We start from the raw sequence: 25,235 nt of genomic DNA on the forward strand, positions 1-25,235 counted from the left end.
TTGCAATACACGAACTATATTTATTAAATTATAAGATGATTTAATCAACTTCATGATTGGATTACAATAAATCATGATTAATAAACAAAGATGTTTGACAATACACACAAGCCCACGACACGAGACTGTTTTGACAATGGACTCGTGCCTAAACTAGAAACTCAAATTAATTACTCTATGATGTCATTACCCTGACGTTTCTCAATTTCAGGTGTCACTAGAAGAGCTATATAACCAATCCTTTCCAAAGAATCATCAGAACTTGTTTCAACTCTTATAGTGCTAACAACTACTACATATTCTTTATTAATCATGAAAGCTAAAGTACAAATGAGAAACCTCAACAAGAGGACCAAATTGGTTGAGAGTGAACGTCGATTCAAGAGAGCCTGTGAACAGATTGTCCAATTGAACTACTCTTTAGACGCTCTTCAAAAGAGGTACAACAGAGCCAAGACTGACAACAACAAGTCTTTCAGATACTCGCTACGTCTACGCATAGCAGTTGTTGATGGAATGCGCAACATGTACTACGACTACGCTCACCAGAAAGCAGAATCCGTAGCCGAACTGAGACAAGAACTGTTTGGTGAAGTTGTCGACATTATTTCAGAAGATTCTTCAGCAGACATTGAGATGTATGACTAGAGGAAAAGCACCAGACTTCTTCAAAAAACGGTTCTTTTCAGAGCCACACACATTTTTCAAAAAGAATCTGAATTTGTTGTCATTAGTTTATCTATAGTTCTGTATCCATATATTATAACTGCAGCCCTTTTTCTTCCCGACTGAAAAAAAAAAACCCCAACAAAAATACCAAAAAAAAAAGAGAGGTTTAAATCCATAACTTTTCTATAAAAAAATTAATGCGTACACCTTATCTTTAAGTGCAGCAGGCTATTTTATAAGAAATTGCGTACACCTTATTTTTGTAGCAGGCTTCAAATTTCGAACGTGTTTTTGGGGGGTTAATTTTCAAGTTTGAAAAATAAATAAATCAATGAACTTGACATAAAATAATGATGAAAGTAATGTTTCGAACAAAATCCCCTCTCTCATAAAAGACTTAACTATTTTCAATATCTAACAAATTAACGCAATAAAATCCTTCATAAATTTACAATGAAGGAAAGAAGGGAAAAAAAGCAAAGTAGAGACGGCAGAAAAGAAGAGAGAAAAAAACGTGTTTCTTTGTGATTCGTTTTTCTTGCAATAATTCATTCCGTTTATTTTTCATTAATTTTTCAAATGAAATAATTTTTTAGTTGAAATAAAATAATTGCAATACACGAACTATATTTATTAAATTATAAGATGATTTAATCAACTTCATGATTGGATTACAATAAATCATGATTAATAAACAAAGATGTTTGACAATACACACAAGCCCACGACACGAGACTGTTTTGACAATGGACTCGTGCCTAAACTAGAAACTCAAATTAATTACTCTATGATGTCATTACCCTGACGTTTCTCAATTTCAGGTGTCACTAGAAGAGCTATATAACCAATCCTTTCCAAAGAATCATCAGAACTTGTTTCAACTCTTATAGTGCTAACAACTACTACATATTCTTTATTAATCATGAAAGCTAAAGTACAAATGAGAAACCTCAACAAGAGGACCAAATTGGTTGAGAGTGAACGTCGATTCAAGAGAGCCTGTGAACAGATTGTCCAATTGAACTACTCTTTAGACGCTCTTCAAAAGAGGTACAACAGAGCCAAGACTGACAACAACAAGTCTTTCAGATACTCGCTACGTCTACGCATAGCAGTTGTTGATGGAATGCGCAACATGTACTACGACTACGCTCACCAGAAAGCAGAATCCGTAGCCGAACTGAGACAAGAACTGTTTGGTGAAGTTGTCGACATTATTTCAGAAGATTCTTCAGCAGACATTGAGATGTATGACTAGAGGAAAAGCACCAGACTTCTTCAAAAAACGGTTCTTTTCAGAGCCACACACATTTTTCAAAAAGAATCTGAATTTGTTGTCATTAGTTTATCTATAGTTCTGTATCCATATATTATAACTGCAGCCCTTTTTCTTCCCGACTGAAAAAAAAAAACCCCAACAAAAATACCAAAAAAAAAAGAGAGGTTTAAATCCATAACTTTTCTATAAAAAAATTAATGCGTACACCTTATCTTTAAGTGCAGCAGGCTATTTTATAAGAAATTGCGTACACCTTATTTTTGTAGCAGGCTTCAAATTTCGAACGTGTTTTTGGGGGGTTAATTTTCAAGTTTGAAAAATAAATAAATCAATGAACTTGACATAAAATAATGATGAAAGTAATGTTTCGAACAAAATCCCGTTTTATTAGCTCATAAGACTAGCAGTTATTTGTGGAATGATTGGATGATCTCCCTTTGTTTAAGACGCCATGGACATGCACCGGGAGATTTTAGAATATAAAGTACCAAATGTTGGCCCAATTGCCGGCAATGCTATTTTTAGCAATTATGTCCTCAAATGGCTCTTTGAATAAACTTTTTATGGAAAAACATCTGTTGTCGATATCGATATCTACTTGTGATTTTACTGCAATTAAATATATATGATCCCATGGTGATTTGTTTTTGTTTTTTTACGATACCTTACGATTTCGCAGAAAATTTTCCTTAATTTGGAACAACATAAAAAATCATTTCTGGCCCTGATCATATACATTTGAGGTCAATTTTGAGCTTGCATGAAACTTTCTTCATAATGCTTTTCAGAAGAAAAATATATAAATGATGCAACAACCAATCACAGAAAGCCATCTATTTTTATCTCTATGTCATGTTCCCTTCACAAATGGCTGCGCCCATGTAATTTTATTGATGACATTGTTACCATAAATGGGATACGATTTTTTCATATTAGTTTAAGCTTTTCAAAAAGATTACTTTAACATTAGCGAATATGTAGTTTATAGGAATTGATATTTTATAACGCAGGCACTATATATAGTAGCCAATAAATATAGTATTACTCTTTTAGCTTTACATTAAAAAAAAAAGTTGTACACCTTGATACATGACAGCGATAATACTTAAAACCATCAGAATAAGAACATATATGCTACGCCAGTGAATTGAATGTGGTTTACCATGTGCAGACCCAATCATCTTGGTTTAGTTTACAACTACGTAGGCATTGACTTTCGATAAAATGAAATATCTATATATAATTTTACTAACACGGCGTTGATATGTAGTCTCAAACACCGGTCTGCTCCTGTTAAGTGAACTTTCCGATATAGAAACGACAAGGACACGGACGTGTGCGTATGATAACAATAAAAAAAAAAAAAAAAAAAAAACAGATAATTTAATTACAGAGAAGGTTATCCGTTCAGAGATTTTTACTCTATTTTAATTACAATTTTAAGAAAAGGTGGTCTAGATTTTTGTATATGTATTTGCGGTCTTCTCGATGAATTATCACTCAATGTTAGCATCCGTTTAAATTCGCCTAATAACTTGACTTAACTTCAGCATAGCAATCAGTTCAGCGACTCTTGTTTTGGTACTTTTGGCCAAATTGCTCTGATTTAGTTGCATACATTTACGGAAAATTGACATGTCCAACAGAGGTATACAACCGAGCAATAAAAAACATGAAGAATTGAAAGAAGTCAGAGACATATAATATAATACAAATGTCTCTGATGAAGTTAATTTGGTATTCCCAGATTTTTTCGCATATCGGCATATAGTATACCAACATTTTTAACCAATTTTACACAAAGCTCATTATAAAGTTGATTGATTGTTGGTTGCTTTACGCCGCATGAGCACAAAAAGGCTATATCGCGGCGAGAGCTAATTCGAATATTTTTACAATTTAAAGTATATATTTTTAAAATAAGACAAAAAGTCCTTCAATATACTAAAATTTTAAACTAAAGCAAATTGATTATTTACAAATAAAAATCAACAGTAAGATAACGTTTTAAATTAAAAACGACTTAAATATAATAACATTTTTATATTCTATAATAAATTCCAATTTCTTTTAAAAATGCAACAATATTTGTAAATGGAACATTATTAAATAAATCATACATATTATTGACATTGAAATGCTTCTTACGAATATCAGCAAAGTCAATACAATTAATTAAAACATGTTTAATAGTATACTTGCAGTTGCAAGATACACATTGTGGTTCATCTTCATTTTTTAAAAGATACTCGTGTGTTATTCTAGTATGACCAATACGACATCTAGAAATAACACACTGATCTTTTCTGCACATAAAATTATTAAAAGGTTTGCCTAAATTAGCTTTAATTTCATGTAATTTATTATCATCTTTTTTACTCCATTCATTTTTCAAAATATTAAAAACATATTCTCTAATATTAGATTTAAAATCAGTATATGGTATATCACAGTTAGATAAAGGGTCACCCAGGGCAGGGGGGGCAAGGGGTTTAACTGTTATGCTGTTATGGGGCAATTTAATTCTTTGTTATCTGTTATTCTGAAAATATATTTGCTGTTAGCTATTATTGTCTTATTCTTTGTTAGCTGTTATTGGGTTTTTACTTTTTTTTGTTATCTGTTATTGTGATAATGTATTTGTTGTTAACTGTTATTGAAAATTGGAATGTTAGCATTTTTTTACAGCAAATTTTCGGTAGAAATTGAAGATCATTTGACATTGGGGTCTACCACTACTAATAAGTTGGTCCCGTATTCGGAGAAGGATTCCATTAACATATACCCATCACAGAAGTGAGGTCCAGGGCAATTCCAGTATATCTTAAGATTATCCTTTCACATTAATAAATTCCATTTTTTGGAACATGTATTTAGAATTATCTTATTTTTTTGTATGAGGATAATGTTCCTTGGTTCCCGTACCAACATATCAAATCAGAACAATTCTTAATATGACAAAAAGGAAAACATATGGGCAGGAATATCTGACAAGCATCTCAATTAAGGACTAGGTCTTTACAAACAGTTAACCTTTTATATAATATGGTACATTGACTCAGCTCTGTTATTCTTTTCAAGCAGAACCAAACACATTGTACAATGAAAGTTCCAACCATGTACTGGGTTCCGAAGCTGCACATAGCTCATTACAAACAAAGATTTATTTTGTCTTCAAGCAATTGTTCCCCTACTATATATATCAATATATATAAACAATACACCAAAGTTTCATGAGAACTGCTGAAAAGATTTTTGAGTTATTGTCCGAAAACTGGAAAAAAAACACCTTTTTTTAATGAAAAGAACCCCTCAACTCAATAACATAAAATCTAAAATTAATGAAAATAGAAAGGGCGCTTACAACAATAGCTATAACGTAAAATCTTAAATTTATAAAAATAGAAAGGGAGCTCATGTCAATACATTAAACAATTCACCAAAATTCCGTGCAAATTTGTGAAAGGATTTTTGATATATGATCAGAAAACTGAAAAAAAAAAACCATTTTTATTAGATAAAATCCCATTACTCAAAAACTTTAAATCTGAATTTATATATATAAAAAAAAAAAACCAAGGGGAGTTCACGTCAATAGATATAAACATTTTTCCAAAGTTTTATGCAAATTGGTTAAAGAGTGTTGAAGTTAATGTTTGACATGTTGACGACAGACGCGCAGACAACAGTATTCCATAGTTACGTCCCGTAAACGAGCTTATAAAAATATACTGAGTAGTAAACACATTCTAGATACATAATTTTAAGAACATGTTCATAGAAAGGGGAATTCATTACAAAGAATTATACCCGTAATAAGAAATACTGGATCTGTCAATGACCCGACTTATTTTAATATCTCATTTACTGTTATCTGTTTTTGTCCATTTTAATTCCTTGTTATCTGTTATAAGCCAAATCAATTTGCTGTTTTGCTGTTATTGGGACCCCCCTTGCCCCCCCTCAAGGCATGCTTTGCCTCATTTTAAAGTCTACTGTCCTTGTTTTTTTTTCTGTTTTAGTAAAGCAAATGATTATATTAATATGGAAATTTTATTTTAATCTAAATCTATTCTTATTGTACTAACTTATCTACTAAAACAAGTAGATTTATAATTATTATAATTAGGTTTTTGTGAATCTTGCTAAATTACATAAAATTAAAATGATCAGTTTCATTTTTGAAAAAGTTATCCCGTCGCAATTATGAAATCATTGCAATAACCTGTGGTCGATTTTGATGAAAATTTTGAAAAGTTGAAACTGTTTGAGAAGCAAAAACCTTGAATTTATGTTATTCGAGGTGTTGACTGAGGGTGTTGACACGTGTAGGTCCTTGTTTTACTTTCGTTTTCTCCTTTGGCCTCAAATTTGCATATTTCCCAGAATTCCCGGGGAGTGACATAGAAACAGGAAGTACTTTGTATGTCAGAAATATTATTGGAAATCACCGTAATCGTTGACTCATTTCTTTTGATAGTGTCTTTGTTCGAGACTTTTCGATAGCAATTTTGATATTGTTATTTATTTAAGATCCAACATAGAAGACTTATAATTCATCGTGTAGAAGAAAATCTGTCAAATATCATCGAAACTGAAGAAAGCCGCTCATGCAAGTCGGATGTTCATGTTGTGAACCCACTTGTTGGTTTGTTCATATATTATTATTTAATCGTTTCCAGAATGATCTTCATACTGTTTTATTGTACATAGTTGTAACATTTTTTTTCTTTCTTGAATCATGTCATTTTAAAATTATGAAACTTGGCCTGTCAAAAAATTTATTTTGGGTGTTAACTGAGGTAAAGGCCCGAGTGATCGTTCTTCCGCACGTGTAGGCTTCCGTAACCTCCGCCATTTTTGTGGCGCTGAAACTCGTCTGCAACTTCAAAATCATCTTAGTTCCTTTAGATTTCCTTTAAATTTAGATTTAGACAGGTATTTCAGTTACAGTAAAGACCAAATTGTATTAAAAATCCTTGATTTATGCTTGAATTTACTCTGCAGTTGTATTTTCTTTGTGTTTTACCAGATGTCCAGTTGCACGGATTCTGAGGGTCCTCCTGCCAAGAAACAGAGACAAAATAACACAGAAAATAATAGTGAAAATTCCGCTTCAAACTCTGTAAAAGAAGTGAGTATATTTCAAAAGACGAAAAATAGCTTTCCGTTAAATATGCATGGATCAATAATTTCCTGAATGTGAGCGAGATTTTTTTATATTTTACTTTCAGAGAAGCTTTTAAAATTAGTATAGACTGTCATTTGGAGTCAGTCATGTATCAGTTAAGAAATTGATGAGGACACAAATAGTTTTCTATATAACTTTTTAATTGTGTGAAATATTGCACCAAATCATGCAGGATTGATGATTGTATCAGTTTTGAAAGTGTATCAAAATATGGTGGGCTAAAATAAAAAAGAAAGGATCCTTCCATATGAGCCCCACAACGATCTTACAGGTAGAGACCACTTTTAAAAAACACTATCATTGTATCAAGTTGATAGAGATCATTAAAAGGGTTGACAACTAGTTTCTACATAGGATTTTATGCATGTGCACAGAATACTAAAAATTATTATAATGTTTTAAGCTAGTGGACCGTCGTGTAGAATGTACCATGCATACATTTTGTAATAGCATCATGAGTACCATACACCAATTTTGAGTTCAGCAACATCAAAAGTTTTACTCCGACTTGCATGAACCTCATTTTTGAAGTTGTTAACTTATTGTTAGTATTTACCATATACATGATATAAAAACAATCTCTTAATCTCTTAAAGTGCAATTAGTATGGCGTTCATTATCACTGAACTAGTATATATTTGTTTAGGGGCCAGCTGAAGGACGCCTCCGGGTGCGGGAATTTCTCGCTACATTGAAGACCTGTTGGTGACCCTCTGCTGTTGTTTTTTATTTGGTCAGGTTGTTGTCTCTTTGACACATTCCCCATTTCCATTCTCAATTTTATCTTAGTCTGAAACTAAAAATTGGAAGACAGTTCATTCAGTTGCAAACACACTTGATTTTGGTGAATTTTACTTGGTTGAATTGATAGCCTACAAACATTTGAAGATGGAGCCTTTGTTTTTCAGTGCATTGCAATTGGCGAATCCAAATTGGGGAAGAGGGGTGTTCCCTTGAATGGAACTCCACTCCCCTTTTACCAATTTTTTTTTTAAAAATATGAACATTTCAAATGTTTCATGATGTTGCAGGAGTTAAAACTCCCTGGCAAAATGTTGGGATCCGTTCCTGCAGTGCAACATGTAGAATATAGAACACTTTTAACTTTGCATGTCATTTACAGCTCATTGATTAGGCCAAAACAAAGTTACTTGTTTCCTGCCTACTTCAGAAAAAATAGTAGTAGATAGGTACATGTAAAAATTAAATTTTTAGTCCCCTCCCGAAGAAGAAGTAGAATGTATTGATTGAATCTTATTTTTGTTGATAGGGATTTACAATGGGATCAAAGCCAGTAAAGGTACTTTTGCCCTATATATCACTGCAGCACTAGCATGACTGGGTGTCAAAATGGAAAAAAATAAAAAAACTTTTATCTTTGTTTTCTGTACATGTTTCTTCAAAATCTTATTTTGAACACTCTGAATTTACATTTTGTACCCATCCAGCTTCTGTATTTAGTGTGCTTCTTTGGTGCTTGTCCTCATGAGAACTGTACTATGAAAACAACAAAGTAACTTAACATTTCCAGCTACTAGTCTGAATCAGAAATTCCAACATTTTCCCTAAATAAGTAAACATAATTTCATTAAATGATCACCTAGCCTGAGTCAATTTTTACAAGGTGCTTGGTTGTAGGCACAGACTGTCTGTTGTTATCCTAGAATAAATGGCTAGGACATATGTTGTTACTCAATTCATCTTTTCATCACTAATACCAAAAATTGTCTTGATATTTTTCTCTCTGCCTACAGCATGTACAGATAATGGTCTGATCTATGTCCTAATTGGAATTAATAGGGATACTAATACACCAGGGGTGTAAACTATTTCTGTAAAGATTTATCAGTCAGAAAATAGATGAACGGGATGATTCATACATTATGTACAGATGCCTTATGTTACAAAGTTTCCATCTGTCTTATGTCAGTTTTCCGTGACCTCATTTTCAGGGTTCAACAACTGCTTATAAAACTATAGATTTTTGTTGAATTTCTAACTTTAAATGAGTAATAAGAAGAAAGTTACATGACCAGACAGTCTTTGATGATTGAAATGTGCGGCTTCATCTGACTATACAGCTGTATGACATACTCAGGGTTTCTCAAGAGTTGAGTCAACTTGTAACAATTAGTGAAATGTAAATTAATTCAGTGGAGACAATTGGTTTCATTCACATAGACAGGAGTAACCACTTCCGATATATCAAATAACCTTTTAGTTTTAATAATTTTGCCATCTCTTTGTGTCCTTTAGTTTTGAGTTTGAAATCTTGCACACATTGTCCATGTTCTTATTTGTTGTTTAATTGCACTGAATGTTGTTTTGTTGTTGCTGGAATTACATCATATTATATGTGCTGAGATTATGATACAATGTAGTAGATTGTTAAAGTAAAAAAGAATCTGTTCAAAATAATGGTGGTTAGGTACAAGCGTAGTTTTCATGTGTTATGCATCTAGACAAAATGAAAAAAAATGTGAAATTGGTAAAAGGCTCACTGCTTGCTAAAAATATTTGCTTAGACTGACACAATTGTATGGGGTATAAAATTATAAAATACAAGCCAATGAGATGTTTGGGCTGAATATTTGTAATCACATACAGTTTTGTTTATATCCTTGATTAGCGAAAAAAATAATGATAAATGATTTAGCATATGATCATAAACTTTACCATGTTTACTAAACATTTTACTGTACATGCTTTTGAATTACAATCCAGGAATAACTTTGTTGTAAGACCAGCAACTTACTTGGTTGTTTAGAATTGAAAATGTACATGACCTTGGGAGTTACATTTGTACTTGTACATAAAAAGTATGTTAATTTATGAATATTTTCAAATTTTAGAATTCAAATAGCCCCAAAAAGGTAAGATAATAATCTGCTTGCCTGTAGTTGGATAACAGGCCAGTCACATCTATTGCACTAAAAACTTCACACAATATAACTAAGTACTCTTGATTTCCACACTTTTTTTGTCTTTCTAAACTCACTGTGATAAATACCATTGCAAAGTTTTCTGTGTGAAAGAGCTATTTTAATGTTCATTCGATCCTTCATTAAGAAAACCAAACTATTATCATTTATTGACTTATTTTATAAAGCAAACCTTTTTAAGGATAACCACTGCTTGCAGGGATTGATTTTGTATGGTGATCTGTTGCTTGTCAGTGTTCTAGCCAGGATTTGAAAAGGGCAGGGTGCTACAGCTAGTCAGAAAAAGGGCAATGTTACGCGTGAATGTCATTAAAAAAAAGGGCAATTTTACGTGTAAATTTATTTTATCCTCATAATTTTTATCATGCATTATTGAAACATCAAGTTTCAGTTTATATGGAGTTATGTATTTTATGTCTGTTGGGACAATTTTTTTTTTTTTTTGTGGTTGACCTCATTAATCTATGGTCATGACACAATTTCCTATCGGAAATTCTTCATTGCACTTGATAGATCAATTAATGGAAGTACTATCGCAGAATATAATTTCCAAAATATTTATTTTTGAAGTGTATTCAAGTGAAAATAATTTAAAGTAATATTCTAACATGCATTTGCATTCAATTTGTTTATATTTAATCTTTTTATGAAAAGAAACATAAATTTAAGTAATATATTGTGAACAGGTGACAAATAAGGGGAAGTAATCAAATTGTTTGTCTAACTTTTTTGGAATTACAAATTATTTATGACCTAAAGATAAGTTAAGTGGTGTTAATTAACAATGTGTTTTGACACCAAAGCTGTAAGGTAAAGCCATACACTTAATGGGTCACTTAATTTGACAACTGGCACAGGTAGCTGAACTTCCTATTCATGGAACAATTACGATTTTACCGGTATTTTAAGGCAGAAAAATGCTGATTTTTCTGTGAAAAAAAAACGGCAGGGGGCCTGAGGAACGACAGAAAAAAGGCACGGGCGTCATTAAAAAAAGGGCGGGCGCTGCGCCCTGTTCAAACGTAGCTAGAACACTGCTTGTTATTCTAGAGGTCTGTTCAACAGTGTCTAAAATTGGGGCAATTTATAGCTTATTTACAATGGCATGTTCGAAAAAATGTTGGTTGCAAAATTTGCTTGCAAGCATTATAATTAAAAATGCACCTTAATTGAAGTAACTGCTTGTCTCGGCCCAAAGTCCCCCAGAATAGCTGCAGGTGAAGGTGATAAATGCATAAAATTTTTGATAGGTTGAAAAATATATTTAAACACAAATGTGCTTGAAATACAAACATTTGCTTATTTGTTACACAAGGGCTTTAACTGCTTTGGAACTCTTTTTGCATATTTCAGGCAAATCACATGCACAAGTATCTAGTACTATAAACATGATAAAGATTGTAAAAATTTTAAAAAATGCTGGACTCCTCAAAATATATCTATTTGCTTTTTTATGCTAAGAAAAATGAAAACCTACTTGATTCTAGTTGCCTTCCCATCTTTCAATTCTTGGGCGGTGACACAAAACTTTGTCCTAAATTTCAATGGACCAAAGTTCTAATTGTTTTGATTTCTACATTGCTGCCATCACTTTATAATGCTGATTATAAACATGTTTTAAATCTTTCTTGAGAACTGTAAAATAACATTTTAATACACCATGTACACCAGGCATCATATAATTATGTCATAATAAAATATCTGAACCTGGAAGTTGTTAAATAGATATTAAGACACAATATGAAATTTTAATTTTGATATTGTTTCAGTCCCAATTTCAGATTTTTCATCAGTAGGATGTTAAAAAACTATTATGAGGAAATAATGTTGCTTTTGGAATTAAGGACTTATATCCTGTGATTTAATCTCAAGTATTAGCTACACATATGTTGTTTCTGTGGTGTCCATTTGTTTTGATAGCAGGCACCATTATATTTTCACATTCAACACTATATAAAGGCTGTTAGATAATAGTAGCTCTGCTGGTAGAAACTAAATAGAACATTAACATTCTGTGAAACGATTTGATAAAAAGTGAGTATACAGCATTACAATCAGTGATTCTCTTGGATCTTCTTTAATTTGTATTATTGTAATAAATTGTATAGAAAATTGACTTCATTTAAGGAAATTTGATTTTTGTTTAGGTCAACATGTCACAGAATGGGACGAGTGAAACTGACATTGATGAAAGTCTGTATTCCAGACAGCTGTAAGTAAAAATATTGAGAATTTTAAACTGCCACCTACAGTTTTTTTTTTGCAAGAATGGGGTTTCTTCCTTATAGCTGAATTTGTACAGTCTACTTCAAATTATAAAACCAAGTTTAAACTTGATTGTTTTATAAGATTGTGGGTTTTTCTATTTATAAGTGTTATTACTTCCTCGTATTTTGGATAGATTTTATTTTTTAAAGAGATTTCCTCTTCAACATATTTTTATAAATGATTATAATAGAATATCGGTGTTTTCCTCCAATTTTGCTAGTGTCAAATTACAATCCTGAAAATGGTATATCCCCTTTTTTTTTTTGCATAGAAAAAAAATATAAGAGACAAACTAGATAAAAAAGTGATTGAAACTTGCTGTCCGGTATTATTATTATATCATCTGTTCAGTATTTTCTCAGTTAATAAATAAAATTTTATTATAACTAATGTTATTTTCAATGGAATACAGAAAACAGGCATGCTACAGGTAGTAAATATCCTGATAAGTTTGGAAGAAAAATGAAATATTTGTATTCTGGCTTTGAAAATAGACTATAAAGACACATGATAAGAGCTGGAACAAATATATACTGTAAACCATTTTTGATAGAAAATTTACATACATATTGCATGTAAAGGTATTGCCGTAAATGTTATTGGACTTTTTTTCTACATTTGTTTTAGATATGTACTTGGCCATGAAGCCATGAAAAAGATGGCCAGCTCTAATGTCCTCATTTGTGGAATGAAAGGATTAGGAATAGAGATTGCTAAAAATGTTGTTCTAGCTGGTGTTAAATCTGTTACTATACAGGACTCGGAACAAACAACTTGGTATGATCTCAGTTCACAGGTTAGTATTGATATATGAATTATAAATTTCTAGAATATATATCCAAATTACTCTCTAAATGCATTTGTATTTATTTAAAGTTTTGAGTTCTAAGCATTCTTGGCGTTCTACTTTTATATTGGTTTCTAGAAATCCAAGTTCTGCTATACTGAACCTCTGCATGTTAATGCACACGAAAACTTAAATTTTCTTGGGTATTTCATTATTCTTTAATTTACATTAAAGAGAAGATCCTGCTGAAAACAGAGAACATATTTTATTTTTCCCCCATATTTATATGGGATAATGCAACTTTGAAATGTTAATGACAAAGCAAGGTGATTAACTGTAAAACAATGTATAATATATATAAATAACAATCTTTTCAAATTTCTAGTTTTTCTTGAGAGAGAAGGACATTGGGAAGAACAGAGCTGCTGCTTCTCTAGATAGACTATCTGAATTAAATAGTTATGTACCTATTAGTTCCAGCACTGATCCCTTGTCAGAAAGCTTTCTCAAAAGCTTCCAGGTAAATAGATTGTTCTTAAATTTGAATTTTATATCAAATTTCCTTGACAAATGGTAGTAAAGTAAAGTAATGGGGGTCTAACCATTTAAGCAATTCTTCATTGTTTTTCATTTTCTTATTGGACTGTTTCTCCTTTTGAATCAGTATTTATTTAACAGGATATTTGAAATGTGTAAGCTTTTGAATACTTGTTTGAGATGTTCAAGCAACTGCCAGAATGGGGTATTTTAAAGTATGTCATGGTTTTATTGTCTCATATAACATTCACCAAATATAGGTCCTTTAACCAAAAAATGTGTTATATTACAGGTTGTAGTACTGACCAACTCTCAACTTGATGAGCAGATAAAGCTTGGTGAATATTGTCATGCAAATGGAATCAAACTGATAGTAGCTGATACAAAAGGTTTATTTGGGTAGGTGAATAGCATATACGTTTATGTCACCCTTGTCTGTCTGTACATCACAACTTTAGGTTGCCTCAACCAAATATTATGAAACATATACACAATGCTTATTACCATAAGGCCATAAAAAAGAATAGGTTTTTTTGCCCAAACCCTACCTACCCAGAAAAAGCTGCTTACTTAAAATCTTTTATTGTCCTGATTTGAAGAAGTTTTTTTTTTTTATCCGATAGGCATGAAGACTTTTAAGCATATGATTTGAAATTTCTTTAAAAAAAAAAAAAAAAAAAAAAAAATGCCTACCTACCGGTACCTACCCACTGCCTCAACCTTGGGTAGGGTTTGGGCAAATCAAAATATTTTTAATTGTGGCCTAATTCACAGATCAAGATTTGGGTGGCATCACTTATACATTTCTATAGATATGTTCCTTTTTAAATTTGATATGAAAGCAGGGGGGTCAGCGGTGTTGGATACATTCTCTATTTATTTGTTACAAAAGATGTATAGCCATTACCAATTAATATGGACAAGTCAATATTATAAATTTATGGTCTGTCTTTAATTGTGCTGTCTGGGTTGATTATAACAGAAAAAGATGGTGTATGATTGCTAAATAAACAAATATTCAATTGAGGTCAAATAAGTGGATGTAAGCAATTATAGGGCACTACTGCCTTCAACAATGAGAAGAAAAAAAACAACATATACATGTATAGTTGGTTTTTAAAGGCCTTGATATGAAAAAATGAGAAACAATTCAAGCGAGAAAATGAGGAGCCTAATATATATCAAAACAATTTATGAAAAAAATCAAATATGACAGACATCAACCAACAACAAGCAATTAAGTACAGGCACATACAAATTTTGGATTATGGTTATAATATTTTGTGGATAAACCAGTGATTTATATAAATAAAGTAGGAGTCTCTTGTCTATTGTAGAAGCTGGCTAAAATACTTCTCCATTAAGTTGGCCAACATAATTAAGTAGATTTTAGAAAATAATCTACACTTTAATACCAATGTTTATATTTTATATAGAGAAGTGTTCTGTGATTTTGGAGAGAGTTTCATGGTAAATGATTCTGATGGAGAACAACCAATCAGCAACATGGTGGCTGCAGTTACAAAGGTAAAAAGTTTCATTTAATGATTCAAATAGACAAAAACTATAGCTCTGTTAATTCATGTAATTCAAATATAAAAGAACTTGAAGTGTCACCTTAACATGTGTTAATTGAAATCCTTGATGGTCTCCTGGTAATATGCTTGTTTCTTGTGTGGGATGGTGTAGGTTAGAATCCTAGCCTGGTCAGACCAACGATTAATAAATTGGTTTTGTCTGCATCTTATCTTAGCACACACAAGGAGTAAGAACAATTGTCTTTGTAGCATGACATGTCTTTTATTAGATTGCGATTGTGATTCAGGGCATTAAAAACTAGCTCAGGGGTCTAGCATATTTTCGTCCTGAATTTGTATGTACCTAATACAGCCCTCCTTCATAGCTATTTTTAAGATGAAATTATATATCAGAACAAATGTTAAAAAGACTTAATAAATAGAGTGATGGTTACATAACCTGACATAACTAATTTTAACAGCATGTAATCATCTATGAATGTTGACATTTTCTTTAACTACTATTTATAGGACAAGGAAGGTGTTGTGACCTGTCTGGATGAATCTCGTCATGGTTATGAGGATGGTGATTATGTAACCTTCTCAGAAATAAAAGGAATGACTGAGTTGAATGGATGTGAAGCTCGCAAAATTAAAGTTTTAGGTAACTATGAACATATTTTTCTAAAGCACTTTGGAAAATATATACAAAATTGTTGTAAAATGGATTTGATGTATATGGTTTGAGAAAGCTGAATATTTGTGAAAGTTCTGCCTGACTTCAAATTTAATACTTATGTAAGGTTAAATAACAATGATATTTTTGTAACCTCAGACCTACACATTTTCTATGATGGAATAGAATAGTTTATCACTTTAGAAGACTCTCATTCATGGTAGATGTAGATGTAGTAAAAAACTATCACAAAAATGAAAAATGTGTGTGGGGGGGGGAGGGGGGAATAACTGAAAAGGTGTATTAAAATGAACTCGGTAAGGGAATAGCATTGTACACATTATTGATACAAATCCCCACTGAAATATTACATCCATGTAAATAGCTGATAAGAGAGGTGCTTCAAGAAGAATATTTTGTTGAATGTGGATGACTATATATATATTTTTCTGTAACAGGCCCTTATACATTTAGTATTGGAGACACAACTGGTTTATCCATGTATGAGAGAGGAGGAATTGTTACACAAGTCAAAAAACCAAAAGAAATGAAATTTGTAAGTTTTTAGAATATTTTTATGAGGGGATAAGATAGTTACATTGTCGATATGTTCATCTATCATAGATATGTTTCTGGATGTTTTTCTAAATACTCCTTAAGATTAAGTTTGCTATGCACCGGTAGTTAAAACAAATTTGATTTTTATCATAAATGTTGATTTTAAAGTGATGTTCAATGTATACAGTTAGCATTAATTATTTTGGAATCATGGTCCTGGTAATATCTTCTATATAATTGTCCTCCAAGAACAGGTTGCAGGGGACATAGAAAAATTGGAGAAAACAAATTGTTTATCAGTTTTAGACATTTCAAATGATATATATAATTCAATGTGATGAACAAATGCATTTTCAGATATAAATAATTTATTTAGATTTTGTATCTTAAACTTTGTTGAAACTTTTTGTAGAAATCAATCAAGAATGCAATGAATGCACCAGAGTTTGTTTTAACTGACTTTGCCAAATTTGATCGACCAGGACAGTTACACATTGCTTTTCAAGCACTGTCTGAGTATGTGAAGTCTAAAGGACAATTGCCTAGAAGCAGATCTAAAGTAAGTTTTGAGTCTGAAAGTCAAAGTAAATTTAAGTATTTGTCAGGCTTATAAAGTTGCAAGTCCAAAAAGATACCTATATTTTTAGCTCACCTGGCCTAAAAGGCCATGTGAGCTTTTCTCATCACTTGGCGTCCGTCGTCGTCGACGTCGTCGTCGTCGTCGTCGTCGTCGTCTGTCGTCGTTAACAATTTTTCAAACATCTTCTCCTCTGAAACTACTGAATGGATTTGAATGAAACTTAAGATGATTGTTCCTTAGTATATCCTGCACAAAATGTGCGCTTCGATTTTTGATCCGTCAAAAAACATGGCCGCCGTTACTTAAAATAGAACATAGGGGTCAAATGCAGTTTTTGGCTTATATCTCAAAAACGAAAGCATTTAGAGCAAATCTGACATGGGTAAAAATGTTCATTAGGTCAAGATCTATCAGCCCTGAAATTTTCAGATGAATCAAACAAACCATTGTTGGGTTGCTGCCACTTAATTGGTAATTTTAAGGAAATTTTGCAGTTTTTGGTCATTATCTTGAATATTATTATAGATAAAGATAAACTGTAAACAGCAAAAATGATCAGCAAAGTAAAATCTACAAATAAGTTAATATGACCAAAATTGTCAATTGACCCCTTAAGGGGTTATTGTCCTTTAATGACAATTTTTCACAATTTGTTCATCATAATTGCTAACTTTAAAAAATCTTCTCCTCTGAAACTACTGAATGGATTTGGTTAAAACTTAGCATGATTGTTCCTTAGATTATCCTGCACAAAGTGTGTGCTTTGATTTTTGATCCGTCAAAAAACATGGCCGCCGTTACTTAAAATAGAACATAGGGGTCAAATGCAGTTTTTGGCTTATATCTCAAAAACGAAAGCATTTAGAGCAAATCTGACATGGAGTAAAAATGTTCATTAGGTCAAGATCTATTAGCCCTGAAATTTTCAGATGAATCAAACAAACCATTGTTGGGTTGCTGCCACTTAATTGGTAATTTTAAGGAAATTTTGCAGTTTTTGGTCATTATCTTGAATATTATTATAGATAAAGATAAACTGTAAACAGCAAAAAAGATCAGCAAAGTAAGATCTACAAATAAGTTAATATGACCAAAATTGTCAATTGACCCCTTAAGGGGTTATTGTCCTTTAATGACAATTTTTCACAATTTGTTCATCATATTTGCTAACTTTAAAAAATCTTCTCCTCTGAAACTACTGAATGGATTTGGTTAAAACTTAGCATGATTGTTCCTTAGATTATCCTGCACAAAGTGTGTGCTTTGATTTTTGATCCGTCAAAAAACATGGCCGCCGTTACTTAAAATAGAACATAGGGGTCAAATGCAGTTTTTGGCTTATATCTCAAAAACGAAAGCATTTAGAGCAAATCTGACATGTAGTAAAAATGTTCATTAGGTCAATATCTATCAGCCCTGAAATTTTCAGATGAATCAAACATCCAATTGTTGGGTTGCTGCCACTTAGTTGGTAATTTTAAGGAAATTTTGCAGTTTTTGGTCATTATCTTGAATATTATTATAGATAAAGATAAACTGTAAACAGCAAATATGATCAGCAAAGTAAGATCTACAAATAAGTCAATTTGACCAAAATTGTCAATTGACCTCTTTAGGAGTTATTGCCCTTTAAAGACTTTTTTCACAATTTGTTCATCATGTTGACTTACTTTAAAAAATCTTCTCTTATGAAACTGCTGTATCAATTTCAGCCAAACTTAGGCTAAATGAGTTTCAGAGTTTCAGAGTATCTAGTATAAATTTTATATTTCATTTCCTTGTATGTCGAGAAACATAGCTCCTATGGCTAAAATAGAACATAGGAGAAAATGATTTTTTTTTTGCTTTTGAAGAAAATAGGACGATTCAAAGAACATTTAAATAAATTGAAAAGCCAAAATAATCATTGATGAGAGATTAAACCAAAAAAATTCAGGTGAGCGATTCAGGCTCTTGAGAGCCTCTTGTTTATTATTTTTTTCAAATGAACTGTACTTAAACTAAACATGCTAAACTACTGTAAAATGTAAGGGATTTCTGTAATTTAGTTCTTTTTTTTTTTATTTCCATTTTATCTTTTTTTTTCTCCTATTAGTTCAACAGAAAATAAGTACCTTTACAGAAATGCATGCTTCTTTCAAAAGCAGATTGTGAGCTTAAATGAAAGGTGACCCCATATTTTTATGCCCCACCTACGACAATAGAGGGGCATTAAGTTTTCTGGTCTGTGCGTCCGTTCGTTCGTTCGCCTGTTCATCCGTCTTTGTCCAGTGATCTGGAAGGTTTTTTTCCCTATGGGCCCAGGGCCCCTCAAAAATAAATTCAATGGGCCATTTTAAAAAATAATGGGCCATGTTGTCAAATGAGTGGGCCATCTGAATTGACTTCTATAAAAAAAAAAAAAAGTATCAGTATATTTTGGCAAAGAGGTGTTGGTACTTACCTTTATTATTTTAAATAAAATCATGGATATTGTTCCTGTGATTTTGTAATTTCAATTTCAATGAATATACAATAACTTCTTCCAACCCGAACAATATGTAAGTTAACCTTTATTTACAATGTTTAAACTGGTACTGTTGCCTTGTTCATGTTCATGTTTATTTTGTACATTCAATTTGGGTCTTCGTCGATACCATACTTATTCCAGACGTTCCGTATCAGAGGACATTTCATGCATTTTCTCTGCACTTCTTGTATTATTATAACTTTATCACGGTGACAAGATTAACAGTATAGAGTACCATTTATTCATAGAACAAAACAACAAATCGCTAAAGTCATGTTTACAAAATGTCAAAACGAGCGTAAGACCAAAAAATGACAAGGACAGTAAAACGTCTTTTATGGAGACAAAAACTATATTCCTAAAAAGTATTTGGGGTTCTTCAATCGAAATAATAGCAAGCTAAACTAAATGAGATTATTATTGGAGTTAAATCTCGTCTGTACTAGCCAAATTTCACAAATTTAAAGTTGTTTATAAAAAAAATATATCATGAATGATGGTTAATTACGTTTTTCGGGTTATCAGTTAGATTGCATGGTTCTATTATTACGATAGGAAAACACCCGAGACTTTAACCGCAAGGTTCTATTATCATAGGGAATCACCCGAGACGTCCCAAAAATATATAGGTGCTCCTATTTTTGGAGGATCATTACACAGTTGTGTACACACACATGGCGGCACGGAACACGATCAGAAATCCATTTGACGATATAAGCGTTTCAAAACGAAGTGAAAAATATTGTGCGCCACGTGGGCGCTTACATTTGTCACTGTATGCGCCATTTCTAGTCAATATGCGCTATAGGCGCAGGGCGCACATCCTTCCCGATCACTGTTTGTCACTTCAGGTTTTTTGTCAAGGTAGTTTTTGATGAAGCTGAAGTCCAATCAACTTGAAACTTGGTATACATGTTCCTTATGATAAGATCTTTCTAATTTTAATTAGACCCAATTTCACGGTCCACTGAACATAGAAAATGAAAAAGCGAGTTTCAGGTTAAAGTTTTTTGTCAAGGTAGTTTTTGATGAAAAATGGTAACATCACCAAACATTCTATTAAAGTTGATAAGTTAAATCTATTTTTTGGACTATAACACATCACAAAGTATTGAAAGCACATTGAGATTGATTATTTTCAATTGGGATCCAATTACCTTGTGACTGAAAACCTGAATTTTCCATAACCTAAATCGTTTAATTTTGCTGGGTTTTATATGGGCTAAGCCAAATCTTAAAAAAAAATAATAGAAAACTATGTTATTTTGATAGATAGGCAAATATAAACTTTAAAAAATTTCTTCAACTCTGTTAGATTGAGATTTTAAGATAAAAATATTTAAAAAAAAGTCCAAAAAGAGTAGTTTAAAAGAACCTTGGTTACTTATAAAAATGTGCATGTTTCTTGGCAAGACTTATATTACAGTGTTGTTGTCAAACATAAAAAGATAAAATCATTTAAGTTACCAAACAAATGAAATTTTTAATACAATTTTTTAGGCTGATGCAGATGCCTTTGTTACTGTTGCCAAAGAAGTGAACAGTAAATCGGGAGCTAAGGTTGATGAGCTTGATGAATCTCTGATGAAGGAGTTCTCTTATTCTGCTAGAGGAGAGTTATGTCCCTTGGCAGCTGTTATTGGTGGAATTGCAGCACAGGAAGTAATGAAAGCTTGTTCAGGAAAATTTGGTCCAGTTAATCAATATCTATATTTTGATGCTTTAGAATGTCTACCTGAAGAGAATGCAGACAGTATACTTACAGAAGAAACTTGCAAACCGGTAAGTTTATTTTTGATATTGGCAGGATGAATAATGGGGGATTTAAATCTTTCATTAAAACCAAGGAATTGCTTATTATGATTGATGAGGGAGGGAATTTGATGTTGCTGAGCTCTCAGGTGAAAAAAAGAGATTTTGAAATAACTGGATACCGCGAGACAATGATTAACATGTTTGAAAAGTTAACAAACGAATATGAAAATGATTACCAGAGATATATATTTTATTTTTAATTATTCAACTATCCTTAACAATATATGATTTTCTTCTGTAGCTAAACTGTAGATATGATGGTCAGATTGCAGTATTTGGCAAGGATTTTATTAAGAAAATAGGTGCACAAAAGTACTTTCTGGTGAGTAGATATATTCTCAAAGGCAATTTCCATTTTCATAAATCCTCATACATACAATATATTACATGCATCATTTAAAAGATAGTAAATTAGTTGTGAGGGGAAATGGCAAGTTTTAAGTAAATGAAAAATGGCAAGTTTTAAGTCAAGAAAAACATACAACATAATAAATGTCAGACAATTTACATTTTAAAAGAATACTGTTGTTGAGCATGCTTCATTTAGATAAAAAGAATCAATATAAAATAAGGTATTTTATATTTAAGATTACTTCCAACAACAAATTTGAATACAACATTTTAAGAAATTATTTGAATGTTACACTGTAAATTCAGAAATTATTGCATGCATTTATTATTGCGATTTGGCATTTTAGACTTCAATGCGATTTTGATGATTGCGATATGAAGAAAAAATCCTGTTTAATTCATACAAAAAATTTCAAAATGGGAGTTTAAATTATTGCGATTATAACCCTGTCGAATTTTTTGCAATAATAAAATCAACACAATAATTTCTGAATTTACAGTAATTTATATGTACGGATGGATTCTGGTTTTGTTCAAGTAGGATTGGCTGGTTCACAGCATCAACAGTACTTCAGTGTCAATGAAGTTTGATGTCATAAAAAATGAAGTTTGATGTTATAAAGAATGTATGTTTTGATAACAGGTTGGTGCCGGTGCAATTGGATGTGAGATGTTGAAGAACTGGTCTATGATGGGACTGGGTTGTGATGGAGGAAAAGTAATCGTTACAGATATGGACATCATAGAGAAATCTAACCTTAACAGACAGTTTCTCTTCAGACCATGGGATGTACAGGTTGGTTCTCGTAAAAGTCATAACTTTTGTAGAATTTTTGTCTAGTTTTACAAAAAAAGAGAAAACAGTGAAAACCTTTACATGTAACATCAAAAGTTCATTTGCCAATATTTCTAATTTTTTTATATTTTTATTTTGCTATCTTCAATATCTTCATTATGTTATTAAAAAAAAAGAATAAACAATAATCACAAATCTGAATAGAAGTATATTTTTATATTGTCTTTTTTAGAAACCAAAATCTGGTACTGCAGCTAAAGCTGCTAAGGAAATGAATCCTTCTTTCAACATCATATCACAGGAGAATAGAGTAGGTGGAGAGACAGAAAATATTTATACTGATGAATTTTTTGAAGAACTAGATGGTGTCACAAATGCTTTAGACAATGTTGATGCAAGTGAGTAGTCATTGGATATTTTGCATGAGATCTGTGAGCAAGTTAAATAATGGGACTCAAGTGTTAAATCTTGGAGTATTATGTTTGCAATAAATCTTTAGATAACTCACTAAATTAACTCTTAATATAAAAAAAAAAAAGAAGATGTGGTATGATTGCCAATGAGACAACTCTCCACGAAAGACCAAAATGACACAGAAATTAACAACTATAGGTCACTGTACGGCCTTCAACAATGAGCAAAGCCCATACTGCATAGTCAGCTATTAAAGGCCCCGAAATGACAATGTAAAACAATTCAAATGAGAAAACTAACGGCCTAATTTATGTACAAAAATTAACGAAAAAACAAAACTGTAACACTTAAACAAACGACAACCACTGAATTAAAGGCTCCTGACTTGGGACAGGCACATTCATACAGAATGTGGTAGGGTTAAACATGTTAGCAGGATCCTCCCCCCTCCCTTCCTCCTATCCTAGGACATATAAGATTTGTGCAAAATTAATATTAATATTTGATTTAGATTTGTTTGATTAGCAAAACAAATCTAAACTTTATGTTGTAAAAAAAAATTCATTCCTACATCATTTGTTTTCAATTGAGGGTATTTGGAAATGTGGTTGGTATATACATGAATCAATTAATTGCGAGTTGCGACCTAACCAATATCTTTTTCATACAAACTTTGATAATTTTTTTCTCAGATGCATTTTGTCAGATTAACTCTTGAAATTATTTAAATGACTAACTATTTTATATGGAAATGAACTTTTAGGAATGTATATGGATAGACGTTGTGTATATTACTGTAAACCCCTGCTGGAATCAGGGACACTAGGAACAAAAGGAAATATACAAGTGAGTTTTCTATATGGACATTAACAGTTTTATATTACCCTTTAAACATTGGTTTGTGTTTAGGAAAATTTAGGTCTTAATACTCAAAAGGAGGAGAAATTTGTTTTATATTAAAAAAAACTGTTGAATATATATATGTACGCATTTTAATAGTTCTGTATCAGCACTTTATAAAAATATAAATGAAGAGCACTCAGTAGTAGTAAGCTTGACTTTTCACATTTTTATATGACCACAAATCGTATAATGCTATCATGTTGTCTGCGTCGTCTGAAGACACACTTAGTTTCCAGACAATAACTTTAGTTTTAGTGAATGGATCTTTTTTACCAGAAGGTTAAATACCACTAAAGGAAAGTTGGGATTGATTTTGGGGGTTTTGGTCCCAATAGTTTTGGAATTAGGGGCCAAAAAGGGGGCCCAAAATAAGCATTTTTGTAGTTTTCAAACAATAACTTGTGTTTAAGTGTATGAATCTCTCTGAAATTATACGACAAGTTTCCATACCATGAAGGGATAGTTAGTTTTAGTTTTGATTTTGGGGGTTTGGTCCCAATAGTTTAGGAACTAGGGTCCCTAAATATTAAAGCATTTTTGTAGTTTTCAAACAATTGTGTTTATGTATGAATCTCTCAGAAATTATACCACAAGTTTCAATACAATGAAGGGATAGTTATTATTGACTTTAGGGGGTTATGGCTCAAAATGTTTTAGAATTGGGGGCAAAAAAAGGGGGAAAACTAGGTTTTTCTGTTCCATGGACATTGAATTAAGACAATTTAAAAGCAGTATAAGGGAGGTAATTCAAAAACATTTAACATACAATATTGGGTATATTCGGATTTACCTACAGTACTTGTAAATTATGTATAAAGAAATGTCAGGCTTTGGACTAATTGCAAAAAAAAGGGGGGTGGTAGTAGTTTTCAATTTTTTTCTCCAAATTTCAAATTTTTGAAAAGTTTGAAGAAGAAATCTTTAATTGCACTATATTGTGCAATAGATTTGTAAGATCTTGACATTTGTTTTGTGTAAGAAACCCATATTATGTCAAAAATTTGATCACAATCAAAATCCAAAGCTGTATCAAGCTTGAATGTTGTGTCCATACTTGCCCCAACTGTTCAGGGGTCGACCTCTGTGGTAGTATAAAGCTGCGCTCTGCTGAGCACCTGGTTATAATCTCTTAAACCATTTCGATGTATGTTTTTTGTTGTGAAAAAATATGCAGCTTTGTCTTAACAAGTTGTAAAGGACAGATTTTGGCATGGTGTTTACAGCAGCAGCAATGTTATATGGTGTGATGTGTTGAGGAATGATACTACTAAATGTAGGTCAATGATATTTGGAAGGCAGTGGTATAAGCTTTATCACATCTCATTTCCATGGAGATTATGTGGTTCAGCCCCTGCAGTTATGGCCTATTGAATTTGAAACTTTTATTTTAAGTGTTTAAGTTTGTGATAAGACAAGTTCAAGGGTAGCCACTATTGGTCAGTA

The 25,235-nt window shown here is 31.9% G+C and overlaps 1 protein-coding gene across 10 annotated transcripts in view; it reads left to right on the forward strand.

The window, feature by feature from the left end:
• The first annotated feature begins 6,334 nt into the window (after nucleotides 1-6,334).
• LOC143076576 (ubiquitin-like modifier-activating enzyme 1) overlaps nucleotides 6,335-25,235 on the forward strand; it is a 30,333-nt gene continuing 11,432 nt past the window's right edge. For 3 of the 10 annotated variants that reach the window (XM_076252417.1, XM_076252413.1, XM_076252399.1), the window contains exons 1-17: nucleotides 6,457-6,596; nucleotides 6,981-7,082; nucleotides 8,410-8,439; nucleotides 9,992-10,012; nucleotides 12,229-12,293; nucleotides 12,977-13,145; nucleotides 13,522-13,656; nucleotides 13,966-14,072; nucleotides 15,110-15,200; nucleotides 15,722-15,854; nucleotides 16,325-16,422; nucleotides 16,837-16,983; nucleotides 21,014-21,295; nucleotides 21,570-21,650; nucleotides 22,323-22,475; nucleotides 22,708-22,873; nucleotides 23,653-23,735. In XM_076252417.1, the coding sequence (XP_076108532.1) occupies nucleotides 6,981-7,082; nucleotides 8,410-8,439; nucleotides 9,992-10,012; nucleotides 12,229-12,293; nucleotides 12,977-13,145; nucleotides 13,522-13,656; nucleotides 13,966-14,072; nucleotides 15,110-15,200; nucleotides 15,722-15,854; nucleotides 16,325-16,422; nucleotides 16,837-16,983; nucleotides 21,014-21,295; nucleotides 21,570-21,650; nucleotides 22,323-22,475; nucleotides 22,708-22,873; nucleotides 23,653-23,735 (1,863 nt within the window). In that variant the 5' untranslated portion in view covers nucleotides 6,457-6,596. Of the gene's footprint in view, nucleotides 6,597-6,785; nucleotides 6,887-6,980; nucleotides 7,083-8,409; nucleotides 8,440-9,991; nucleotides 10,013-12,228; nucleotides 12,294-12,976; nucleotides 13,146-13,521; nucleotides 13,657-13,965; nucleotides 14,073-15,109; nucleotides 15,201-15,721; nucleotides 15,855-16,324; nucleotides 16,423-16,836; nucleotides 16,984-21,013; nucleotides 21,296-21,569; nucleotides 21,651-22,322; nucleotides 22,476-22,707; nucleotides 22,874-23,652; nucleotides 23,736-25,235 lie in introns of those variants that run through there. The other 7 variants (XM_076252404.1, XM_076252430.1, XM_076252425.1 and 4 more) reach the window with 7 other exon arrangements.

This window comes from Mytilus galloprovincialis, chromosome 1, assembly GCF_965363235.1.
Source record: "Mytilus galloprovincialis chromosome 1, xbMytGall1.hap1.1, whole genome shotgun sequence".
NCBI classification, from domain to species: domain Eukaryota; kingdom Metazoa; phylum Mollusca; class Bivalvia; order Mytilida; family Mytilidae; genus Mytilus; species Mytilus galloprovincialis.